General features: G+C 41.5%; 1 protein-coding gene across 2 annotated transcripts in view; it reads right to left on the minus strand.

The window, feature by feature from the left end:
* Nucleotides 1-13234, minus strand: part of LOC147124248 (prolow-density lipoprotein receptor-related protein 1-like) — a 136171-nt gene that overhangs the window by 17447 nt on the left and 105490 nt on the right. For both annotated transcript variants that reach the window (XM_085984223.1, XM_085984218.1), the window contains exons 53-55: nt 8858-8980; nt 7708-7830; nt 6000-6374 (exon numbers count right to left, since the gene is read on the minus strand). In XM_085984223.1, the coding sequence (XP_085840349.1) occupies nt 6000-6374; nt 7708-7830; nt 8858-8980 (621 nt within the window). The remainder of the gene's footprint in view (nt 1-5999; nt 6375-7707; nt 7831-8857; nt 8981-13234) is intronic.

The following is a 13234-nucleotide window of genomic DNA, read 5'->3' on the forward strand; positions in this document are numbered from 1 at the left end:
TTTGTAGGGAAATGGGGTTAGGGAAATTGATGGGATTGAAGGCTGCTAAATCCCCAGGGCCCGAATCTACATCCTAGGGTACTGAAGGAAGTGGCCCTAGAAATAGTAGATGCATTGCTGATCATCTTCCAACATTCGATGGAATCTGGAATAGTACCCATGGATTGGAGGGTAGCTAATATATGTTACCCCACTATTCAAAAAAGGTGGTAGAGAAAACGGAATTACAGACCGGTAAGCCTGTCATCAGTAATGGGGAAAATGCTAGAGTCCATTATAAAAGATGTAATAGCAGAGCACTTGGAAAACGGTGACAGGATCGGACAAAGTCAACATGGATTTACAAAAGGTAAATCATGCTCGACTAATCTACTGGAATTTGAGGATGTAACTAGTAAAATAGATAAGGGAGAACCAGTGGATGTGGTGTATTTGGACTTTCAGAAGGCTTGATAAGGTCCCGCATAAGAGATTAGCATGTAAAGTTAAGGCACATGGGATTGGGGGCAAAGTATTGACTTGGACAGTGAACTGGTTGGCAGACAAAGCAAAGATTTGGAATAGACGGGTCTTTTTCCGAGTGGCAGGCAGTGACTAGTGGGGTACTGCAGGGATCGGTCCTTGGACCCCAGCTATTCACAATATATATTAATGATCTAGACAAGGGAACTAGATGTAATATCTCCAAATTTGCAGACAAAGCTGGGTGGGCGTGTGTGCTGCGAGGAGGATGCGGAGAAACTCCAGGATGATTTGGACAGGTTGGGTGATTGGGCAGTTGTATGGCAGATGCAATATAATGTGGATAAATGTGAGGTTATCCACTTTGGTGGCAAAAACAGGAAGGCAGATTATCTGAGTGGCAATAGATTGGGAGAAGGGGAAGTGCAACAAGACCTGGGCGTCCTTGTGCACCAGTCGCTGAAGTTAAGCATGCAGGTGGTTAAGGAGGCAAATGGTATGTTGGCCTTTGTAGCGAGAGGGTTCGAGTACAGGAACAAGGATGTCTTGCTGCAGTTGTACAGGGCCTTGGTGAGACCACACCTGGAGTATGGTGTGCAGTTTTGGTCACTATGAGGAAGGATGTTCTTGCCATGGAAGGAGTTCAAAAAGATTCACCAGGCTGATACCTGGGATGGCAGGAATGACTGAGGAGAGATTGGGCTTATACTTGGAGTTTAGGAGAGGGGATCTCATTGAAACTTATAAAATTCTGACAGGACTGGACAGACTAGATGCAGGAAGGATGTTCCCGATGGTCAGGGAGTCCAGAGCCAGGGGTCACAGTCTAAGGATAAAGGGTAAGCCATTTAGGACAGAAATGAGGAGGAATTTCTTCACCCAGAGAGTGGTGAACCTGTGGAATTCTCTACCACAAGGCGGTAGAGGCCAATTCATTAAATATATTGAAGGAGTTGGATATATTTAAGGCTAAAGGGATCAAGGGGTATGGGGAGAAAGCAGGGACTGGGTACTGAATTTGGATGATCAACCATGATCACATTGAATGGCAGAGCAGGCTTAAGGGGCCAAATGGCCTACTCATGTTTCTATGAGTCTCATTCATTCAGGCTGTGAATTGGAGATTTAAGTCAAATTTTATTGTTTTACTTCTTAGTCTGTCATTCAATCCAATTTCTTTCCCTCCATTTCTCTACTTGATTTGACATTGAATTCACCCACTCTTAATTCAACCTTCTCGGCTTCCTCTGTTCACTGCTTAAATCTCATTGGAGGAGAAACAGTTGGTCCCATTGGTCACCAAAGTCCCAGATGCCCTCATTGTGCCATTAACAGTTCACACTTTTGGCAACATTGGGCAAAAACTTAAAACCTAAAGCAGCAATTTAAGTCTAGATAGTGGGGCACACCACAAGGTGCCTCACTCCAGCAAAATCTGGCCCATCCACTTTGCTCCTCATTAAATTGAAGCCATGAGCACCAGGCATTTAAAGGATGCTTTTGGGGCAAGTGGTCAGATGTAAATATTGACAAAGCAACTGTAGACTATATACACATCCTTTTATTGAATCACTGCAATTAACTTGCTCAGTTCTATTTTTATATGTACAATAAACCTTCATCCCTGCAGGCAGATTTTAGGGAGTTGAGATTAAAATGCAGGAACTCAAAAAAAGGTAGCAATCTCTGGATTACTCCCAGTGCCATGAGCTATTGAGTATATAGAAATAAGGATAGAGCAGATGAATGCATGGCTGGAGAGATGGGACAGCTTCAGATTCCTGGGACATTTATAGGCCACACTTCAACAGAGCCAGAACCAATGTCCTCGCAAGGGGTGGGGGGGGGGGGGGGGGGGTGGTGGAGGGAAATAGGCACCCAGATATAGCATTAGAAAAGAGAGGCACCCAGATATAGCATTAGAAAAGAGAAACAAAGTGCACAAAGCATTGGGAGACAGACAGCACTAGAGTAAGAAAGTCAGGTATTGGGTGGGGTCAGACTAATACAAGTTCTAAGATAGATTTACAGTGCATGTGTGGAAACACACAAAACATGGTAAAAAGGTTCGTGAGCTGCAGGTGCAAATAGACATGGGAATATGAGGTCATGGTGATTAGAGCAGGATTGGATTGAGAGAGAGAGAGAGAGAGAGAGGAGGAAGGAGAGAGGGGGAGAGAGGAGAACAAGAATGAAACTGGTGCAAGAATGTTGGAGTAGTGGTGATAATGGGGGACTTTAAATTATTGTAATATAGATTGCAATAGTAAGTGTAAAAGGGCAGAGGAGGAAAGAATTTCTGAAGTGTCCAGGAGAAATTTAGATCAGTATATTCCTAGCCCAACAAGAAAGGAGGCATTGCTGGATCTGGGGAATGAAGTGGGTCAAGTGACAGTAGGGGAATATTTAGGGAACAGAGATCATAGTATAAGGTTTAGACTAGCTATGGAAAGGACAGGGAACAATCTAGAGTAAAGTTACTTAATTGGAGGAAGGTAAATGTCACTGGGTTGAGAACTGATTTGGCCTGGGTAAATTGGAATCAATGATTGGTAGGCAAAACAGTCAATGGACTGCCTTCAGAGCAGAGATGGTTTAGGTACAGTCAAGGTGCATTCCCACAAGGGGGAAAGGTAGGGCAACTAAAGCCAGAGCTCCCTGGATGACAAGAGTGCAAGATGAAACAGAAAAAAACACATGTAGACAGATGTCAAGTTGAGAATACAATATAGAAAGTTCAGAGTGGGAAGTGAAAAAGAAAATATATGGGGCAAAGTGTACGAGAATAGCTTGGCAGCTAACAAAAGGGAATTCAAAAGTCTTCTAGGCATATAAACAAACATGTAGTAAGGAGGGGTGGGGCCAATTAGGGACCAAAAAACCCTTGCATGGAGGCAGAGGGCATAGCTGAGGTACTAAGTGACTACTTTGCATCTGTCTTCAAGGACAAAGATGCTATCAAAGTCAGTGAAAGAGGAGGTAGTGCAGATACTGTGAGATAAAAATTGATAAAGGAGCTACGAGAAAGACTGGCTGTACTTAAAGTAGATAAGTCACCAGGACTGGATGGGATGCATCCTAGGATGCAGAGGAAATTGCAGAGGTACTGGCCATAATCTTTCAATCCTCCTTAGATATGGGGTGGTGCCAGAGGACTGGTGAATTGCAAATGTTACACCCTTGTTCAAAAAAGGGTGCAAGGATAAACCCAGCAACTACAGGCCAGTCAGTTTAACCTCAGTAGTGGGGAAGCTTTTAGAAACTAAATCAGGGACAAAGTTAATCACTTGGACAAGTGTGGATTAATTAAGGAAAGCCAGCATAGATGTGTTAAAGGTAAATCATGTTTAACTTGAGTGAGTTTTTTGATGAGGGCAATGAGTTTGATGTGGTGTACATGGACCTCCAAAAGGCATTTGGTGAAGTGCCACATAATAGGCTTGCCAGCAAAGTTGAAGCCCATGGAATAAAAGAAACTGGCAGCATGGATACAAAATTGGCTAAGTGACAGGAAACAGTAGTGGTGACTGGTTGTTTTTCAGACTGGAGGAAGGTGTAGTGGTTTTCCCCAGGGGTCAGTACTAGGACCACTGCTTTTCTTGATGTATATTAAGGACTTGGGTGTACAGGGCACAATTTCAAAATTTGCAGATGACAAAACTTGGAAGTATGGTGAACAGTGAGAAGGATAGTGATAGGCATCAAGAGGACATAGACAAGCTGGTGAAATGGGTAGACTTGTGGCAGATGAAATTTAACGTAGAAAAGTGCAAAGTGATACATTTTGGTAGGAAGGATGAGGAGAGGCAATATAAACTAAAGGGTACAATCCTAAAGCAGGTGCATGAACAGAAACCTAGGGGTATAATGTGCAGAAATCATTGAAGGTGGCAGGGCAGGTTGAAAAAAGTGGTTAAACAGCAAATGGGATCCTGGGCTTCATAGAGTACAAAAGCACGGCAGTTATGATGAGCCTGTATCGGCTCGGCCTCAGCAGGAGTAGTGTCCAATTCTGGGCACTGCACTTCAGGAATGATGAAGGCCTTAGAGAGGGTGCAGAAAAGATTCACGAGAATGATTCCTGGGATGAGGGGTTTCAGTTACGTGGATAGACTAGAGAAGCTTGGGTTGTTCTCCTTAGAACAGAGAAGGTGGAGAGGAGATTTGATAGAGGTGTTCAAAATCATGAGGGGTCTAGGCAGTAAATAGAGAAACTGTTCTCATTGGCAGAAGGGTAGACAACCAGAGGACACAGATTTAAGGTGATTGGCAGAAGAACCAAAAGGAGACATGAGGAAAAACTTTTAAAAAAATATAAATGCAGAGAGTGGTTAGGATCTGGAATGCACTGCCTGAAAGGGTGGTGGAGGCCAACTCAATCATGGCTTTCACAAGGAATTGGATAAGTACCTGAAGGAAAAATATTTGCAGGACTACAGGGAAAGGGTGGAGGAGGGGGACTAGCTGATGTGCTCTTGGAAAGCCAGCATGGGCTTGATGGCCTACTGCATGCTATAACTATTGAGATATTCTATGATTCCACAACACATATTGGAGCAGTTGGGAGCCTTATGAATTTTAGATCTGTGATGAAATATTCCATTCATCACTCATCAGTATTTCTCTGCTTGTGACGGTGGTTGGTTTCAGTTTCATTTCCATTGTATTGTACTGTGTAGGGCTCCGCCCATACCTGGCTCCTATGTAAGCTGGCCCAGCCTGCAGCACATCCAGTACGGCAGACCTCTGGATGGAAGATACATTCTCCTCTGTGTTACCTTCTAAGTCAATAAAAGCCTTGTTTTGTTTCGCTAACAGAGTCTCGGATTTATTGAGGCACATCAAGATCTGTTCCATGATTCGGCCTTACTGTGTGGCTGACTGACACTGCTTATGTCTAATTCAGTTGGTCAAGTGTATAACTGCACCACCTTGGAGAACAAAGTATATGACCTATCCAGTCTTAGAGGTTCCACACTTGCTATTTGATGCTGCATGGCATTTTGAACCATGTATATGGCAAGATTAACTAGATTTGACTATTCCCAAATTATAGCCAATAATCCAAGGGCTTGTTGGCTGTAATTTGGGAATTATTCCAACAAGCTTAGTGGAAAATGAGTCTTGGGGACCCCCTTTCCAGAATGTGAACTTGTAGATGTAGGCCACTCCACATCCTAATTGTTTTCTTTGTTATTTTACATTGGGTGCTTATCTTTGCTAACCACCTTACAAAACATTGGCAGTTTCCCTTATATTCACTCAGGATGGGACCTGCAGTGACTTGGGATATTATGGTTTAGGAAATCTTGCCACCAGAAACAACATTACCCTCACCCCATAATGCCCATTTGGGAAACAAGATTTGTGAAACAAATTGACAGCAGGTACATTGCTGGAGTCAGAAAACAAACTTTACTCCACATGTGGCTGTTCTGCACAGAATCAGTGTCGGTTGTGCCAAAAGTTCCTCTAATAATGTCCTTCAAGTAGATGAAGGAAATAAGCATAGAAGTCATTTATAGAAAATAACTTACGACAGTTGGCTTCGTCACTTCCATCTTTACAGTCAATATCCCCATCGCAGTACCATTTATGCTGGATACATTCACCTGAACCACACTGGACTGCATTAGGAGAGCAGGTGACAAGTGGAGCTGCTGTGTACCCACAGTTGTCTGGGGATTCATCAGACCAATCAGCACAGTCGGCATGGTGGTCACACACCCAATTCAAGGATATACACTCTGAAGAATTACTGCACTGAAACTCATGTGGGCCACAGGAAGGTGGAGCACAGTTTTTCTCATCACTTCCATCACCACAGTCATCGGCACCATTACAGATAAATTCCTTGGAAATGCATCTGCCACTGGAGCAAGTGAACTCTACTGGACTACAAGTAAGGTGGCCTGAAAAAAAGGGATGACGACAATATTTTAAAAGGGGGAAAAAAAAGTCATGTTTAAAAGCCATTTAAAAGTGTTTAAAAGACTTAAATGCCTTCAGAAATGGAAAATCGTTAATGCAATTCATTGTTAAATCTGTTACCCAATGTTAGAATTTACTTGACTATATTTAACTGAATTTTAAGTGAACCATTTTGCTATTAATCACATTACTTGAGCCTAGGATATATTTACACAGTATGGATAAAGAGTATTGAGAGCTTCAGGATACAAAGATAACACATTATGTCACAGGCTGGACACAGTTTAAGCCTGTGCCAAATTCTTCATGTGTTGCATGGGAAGAGCATCTCTACCAACTTATTAGTTACCAAGAGTGGCGTTGGTAGCAGCCTGGGAGCCAATTATCTGCAGGAGGTACACAGGCCAGAGGACCAGTCAAGTCTCCATAATTAGAGAATGAGCCATACAGCTATAAATGCTCAGCAACAAAAACCAAAGGTCTTGTCCAACACCAATTAACTTGAATATATCAAGTCAAGGAATAAACAGCTTCTCTACAAATGTAACTTCGTAATCCTACGGTAGTGTAGGGCTGATTACTGGACTAGTAATCCAGAGGCCTGGGCTAATAGCCCAGACAAGAGTCCAGTTTGATCATTTGAATTGTTTAAAAAACCTGGCAATAAAATTTTAAAAACTGCTATCAGTAAAAAACACGAGCTGTTGGATTGTCATACAAACTCAACTGGTTAAATGTCCTTTAGGGAAGGAAATCTGCCATCCTTACCTGGCCCAGCCTGGCGGAGACTCCAGTCCCACGCCAATGTGGTTGACTCCCAATTGCTTTCTGACATGGCTTAACAAGTTGTATTAAACACTTAACTGCCCTCTGAATTGGTCCAACAAGCTACTAAGTCAAGGCAATTTAGGGATGGGCAATAAATGCTGGCCTTGCCAGCAGTGCCCACAGCCTGAGAATGTATTAAAATCAAATGCACTATGCAAGACCATTTTCTCCAATTATGCAAACAGATCAGCCATGCAAGCAGAATGCTGCAGACAGATTACCTTATGAATACAAGATTGTGAAATGTTACTCAACACTAAATGGGCTGAAGTGGAAGGAGTAGAAAATGGGCACCCATGCACTATTTGGACACAGTTGTGCTGGAAAACATCACCCATGTACATCAAGAAAGCATAGCACGTAGTGTCAATCTTCCAATTGTGTAACCAGCACTTTGAGGGTGAATTGGAAAAAGGAGAACATAAAGGGGCCAGGCAGAAAGATGAAACTGAAGAGACCAGAATTGAGTTTCCTCAATTAACTTACCACAGTTTTCTTCATCATCACCGTAGTCACAGTCCTGTACTCCATTACATTTCCAGGAAACTGGAATACACTGAAGAGATCCAGAGCCACATTTAAATTGATCAATGGGGCAGCTTTTCAGGTCTGAAATAAGTAATCAGGTTTCAGTTTAAGTGCTTGGCTTTCTTTGCCTGGAGTGTAGGGTTGCTTCATGATAGGCATTGAAGAATTATAGGAAATTCAAGGGGAACAGTTTAGACAAAATTTAAAAATAAAGTTTGTACCAAGATACTAATCTTTAAAAGAAAGTCAGCACTGATGTTGAGCAACACTGGTTCTATCCTTTCCCCACCCTAAAAAGCTGTACAAGCATCGATTTCCACCCCCCCCACCCCCAGTTAGCAGTACTTTAGTCCTTTTTGCTCACTATATAGCTCAAATAGCCTGTTTTCCATTTATAGTTTCTACAGTAAAAGACGATGAACATTGAATTTTCTACATTTACAGAAACATCTCCCTGGATTAATGCTGGTTCTCTTGCCTGTTGATTTAAAAAAAAGAAATTGGGAAATGTTAGAAATGGCTCATCTTTTTACTTCCATTTAAAAAAATCTAATCTCAAATAAAATTTTCAATGGCTCGAACTAGAATTCTGAAAGCCAGATTCTGTAGATTGACAGCTGATGATCATTTTACTACAACCACTTGCAGTTAGAGTACCTTTAACATTGAAAAACAACAAAAGGGCTTGCTGAGGCACAGGAGCTCATTTTAGAAGAGATGACCAAAAGCTTGGTTAAAGAGGAGGGTTTCAAGGAGGGAATGCCACAGCATGGAGCCTAGGTGATTGAAGACATGGCTATTAATTTTTTGGGCAGGGGAGGGGGAAAAAAAGAGGAAGAGGGGGTGTGAAGGTGAAGGAAGCACAAGAAGCTAGAGTCAGAAACAAAGTTTGATGGATGTTGCAAGGCAAACGAGTCGGGAGTAGAGGAAAGCCACCAAGGAGTTAGCTTTGCTCCACAGAAAGCAAAATGTGGACATTTGAGGTTACCTAATCCATGCAGACTCCAAAGTACTGAAATAAGCAGCAGATAAATATAAACCCTCATTAGGGAAAATACTCCCACTAAGTTTTATAATAAATAGATTCCATCTAGGTACAGCTACTTACAACAAACTTCTTGACTTTCATCAGAGCCATCATGACAGTCAGCTTCACCATCACATTGCCACCCATTAGGTATACATTGTCCATCATAGCACTTGAACTCAGTTGCTCCACAGGTAGTTTTAGCTAGTAAGAGACATTTAATTTAATTAGAAACATGTACATTGAATGATGTGCTATCCAACATTACTAGTAAAGTGAAGAGCAGCTGATTGATGAGCAAGTTTTATTCAGATTAAAAATGGAAATTGTGCAGGGTTTAATCTAGAAATGCCAATTAAAATTAATCTAAATCTGTATAACATGCCAACTTTCAACCTCGTTATCCTTCCGTTATTTCACTAGTTAGTGGAGTCAGTTTAAAAATTCAGGTGACAAATTTTGCAGTACAGTATTAAGGTTGTAAAAGCAAAAATTGATGAATTAAAATTTGACTTCAGCAAATAGCTATCTTTTCTTCCCTGAAGGTGTTGAATCCTTCCTCGGGTATAGTTCAATAAGTGAACCCATTGCCAATACCTTAGCGGAAACATTTTTTTAAAAATCCAGTTTGCCAAGAATGGATAAGCTACGGACCACAACCAGGCTTGATCCAGACCTTCAACATCCACACCAGTATACTTCCAGCAAGAAAATCACAAGCAGAATCTCTTCCCTTTCTTTACTACTACCCTCAAACTTAATTGAGGTACATTCAAGCCAATTGCAGCACCTCCAACTGACCATAGCCAAGATGGGAATAAGTTCAGTCCAGGATTGTCTTGGACTCTATGGCTGAATTGTTCATGGTCAAATAATAGGGAGCTAATCACTTGTTTCATTGGCAAATTTCCTACAGGAAGTGCTCCCCCCCAAAAAGACTGAAGGCAATCAAAAATCTACAATTTTATAAGAAATTGCATTTTCAGAAGCCAGCATGTCACGGACTCCTACATTTGGCTTTTAATACTGCTGCACCCAATCAGGAGGTGTTCAGTCCTGCCAGTGATCTGCCCTGCAGAGAGTTTCCTGCTGCTATAATTAGGATGCAAATGTGTGAGTAAAGCTCATCAAATATAGTATTCAAACTGCTTAGAGGGCAATGCAGTAGCGTGACAAAGCACAATTTATGGCCTTTATTCGACCAAGGCATTGTTGAAAATTGCACTAAGAAAATTTCACACAAGCTTTTGATATTCTGCTCAGAGAAGCTGCAGCTGAATTGAAGCTATATAAAATTCAATTTAAAAATTCATAGATTAAAGTCAGATCAACCTACACATGCCTGCAGGCATTCCAATTCAAAGTGAGATTTGACTGCATTAACTCAGACAGCAACTAGAAAATAAAAATACTGCAGTTGTCACAAGCAACACCTTTGCAGCTTTAGAACCTACTTTTTATTCATGATTAAGAGACTTGCAGTATGTACAAATGCCAAAGCATGCATCACTAGCAAGGTCCCAAGTTGTACACTCCCAACTGCATAAATCCTCACCATTAGATGTTTAAGCAGGGTCTCGCTGGCACCGAGGTAATATTAGGATGGGAGATTTTTTTACCAAAGCAATGTGGCAGACCTGCCTGGCTGAAGTACTGATTACCATGTTCCAATGCTACAGATAGCTCACTAACATCCACTTAATTCAGAAATGAGCAACCTCCCACATGGTCCTAGCTCAAAACAGGAGGAAGCTTCCTAGTACTGGCCAGTGTTTGCCCAAATTATCTGGGCTTATATAGCTGGCAAGTGTTCTTAGAGAGAGAATGGGGAAAATGGCTTCTGAATTTGTTTATAGTTTCGTCTCAGACTCAAGCATGGTGATCCCACTAGTCTTAGCATTTGGGAAGTTTGCCAAGCACTAAATTACTTTGCAGTATTACTACAAGAAAGGTTGAAGCAGTAAGCGCATGCATCTTCAGACAGGTTCTCAGTAAGTGCATTTTAGGTCCTCTAGCTTGAGCTGATTACTCCCTGGAGGTCAGTCAACTCAATTAGATGTTGGCTTTAAGGAGAAATATTAATCACTGGCAGGGACAGATGGTCACATTAAGCTTACATATACCAATCAAGCATTCAGAAACAGTACAACAGGGCATAGAAATTCAAACAGCCTTCAATGATTACATCCATCAACACTGATATGAAGCATTGAGCTGGTCAGTGAAGAAAAGTTCAGCAGCAAGTGACAATGGTTCAGTAGACTAGATGAAGCCAGATTAGATTGTCTACCTTAAGGTAGACAAACATTTGTCTATTAAAAAGTTGCACTAATACCATGGTTTTCCAGAACCCAATTGCTTCCCATTGAAGTTAAAGATCTAATCACTTATCAATGGAATTGTTATTTTCCTTATACTTGTAAGTGAAGCAATGACACTTTCCATTCGGACCAAAGCCAAGATAAATGAAGTAAAATTAGACAATTCACAGCACCATTCAATGGATTAAGTCATCCAGAATTTAGGAACACTGCTTCCCATGTCCTAGTATTTCTATAGAATATATATTTCACTGCACAGTACTCTGCCATGATTGTAGGGATACCCATGATACTGGAGAGGCCATTATCCTTTGCATAACTAGTTACAAGTTTAGGGTCACACCACAATTTAGGAATGTACCCATGCTGTTCACTAACTAAATAGTAATGAAACTCGGGTGTAACAATAACCCTGGTGACCTGAACTGGAGCTTCACATCTTTTGCACATGCCCCCAATCTTTGAATGTGGGCTGAAACCACATGGTAAGAAAGCCAGATACAAAAATTAGTAAACTGCTTTAATTTGGAGCAAAATGATCAGGCTCACTCAATGCAAATCAGTACAAGTTATCTTCATGCAATACAAAAATGGAGACATAAGAACATTAGGAGCAAGAGTAGGCTGTACGGCCCCTCTAGCCCACTCCTCCATTCAATAAGAGGATGGATGATCTTAAACCTCAACTCCACTTGCCTGCCCGATTGATTCCTGATCCCTGTAGAGTCCAACAATCTATCGTCGCCTCAAATATACTCAATGACTCAGCTTTCACAGCCCTTTGGGGGTAGAGAATTCCAAAGATTCACAACCCAGTGAAGAAATTCCTCATCCGTCTTAAATGGCCAACCCCTTATCTTGAGACTATGCCCCTAGTTCTAGGCTCACCAGCCAAGGGAAACAACCTCTTAGCATCTACCTGGTTGATCTCCCTCAATCTTATATTTTCAATTCTTCTAAAGTCCGTATAGGCCCAACCTACTCAATCTCATAGGGCAACCCTCATCCCAGGGATCAAGCGAGTGAACCTCTTGCACTGCCTCGAAGGAAAATATATTGTTACTCAGATAAGGAGACCAAGGCTGCACAGTACTTCAGGTGTGGTCTCAAAGCCTTGCACAATTGTAGCAAGACTTCCTTACTCTTATACTCCAACCCCCTTGTAAATAAAGGCCAACATTCCATTTGCCTTCCCCATTGCTTGCTGTACCTGCATGCCAACTCTTTCTTGTACACCTAACTCTGAACATGTGTCCCACCATTAAAAACTCTATTCTTCCTACCAAAGTGAATAACCTCATACTCCATCTGCCACCTTATTGCCCACTCAACTAGTCTATATCTCTGCAGACTCTTACTTGCTCATCTAGATTTGTATCAGCAAACTTGGATACATTACTCAGTCCCTTTAAGTCATTATAGATTGTAAATAGCCGAGGCCCAAGATGCTACATTTTCCTACATCAGTGGTTATCTTATTTGATTAAAATAATTGCCAGCTATCCTTCTGTATTCTAAATCTGTCTGGTGAAAACTTGCACTTTTCTTTACAACTTGTATTTATATAGTGCCTTTAACATAGTAATACATTCCAAGGCACTTCACAAGAGTACTCAAACATAAAATGACAATTTAAAGTGAGTTCTGAAGGTCATTGACCTGAAATGTTAAATGTTTCTCCACAGATGCTGCCTGACCCACTGAGTATTTCCAGCATTTTATTTTTATTCAAGTTTCCAGTATTTGGCATTTATATTAACATTTTAACCCAGTTGCAGAAACTTGTGAATACTCTGAACAGAAAATTGCATTAATATAGCACCTTTAACATCAAGACTGAGGCAAGAGGAAAAATAAACACTAACCCAAAAGTTAGGTGGAATAACAAAACATGGCCAAAGATGTGGGTTTTTGAGGAGGCAGGAGTTTAGGGAGGGATTTTGAGCATGGGGCTTAGGCAGATGAAGGCACTGCTGCCAAAAGTGGGGTGAAGAGGATGATGAACAGAACTTGAGAGTGGGGGCAGCTTTAGGGCTGAAAATGGTTAGAGATAGGAGCAAGTGAAGAGTGTCAAGTTTGATGCATATGTTGTGGGGGGGGGGGGGGGGGGGAGGGGGGGGAAAGAGGAGAGGAGAAA

Source organism: Somniosus microcephalus, chromosome 1, assembly GCF_052327205.1.
Source record: "Somniosus microcephalus isolate GS21.2 chromosome 1, FLI_Smic_1.0, whole genome shotgun sequence".
Taxonomy (NCBI): domain Eukaryota; kingdom Metazoa; phylum Chordata; class Chondrichthyes; order Squaliformes; family Somniosidae; genus Somniosus; species Somniosus microcephalus.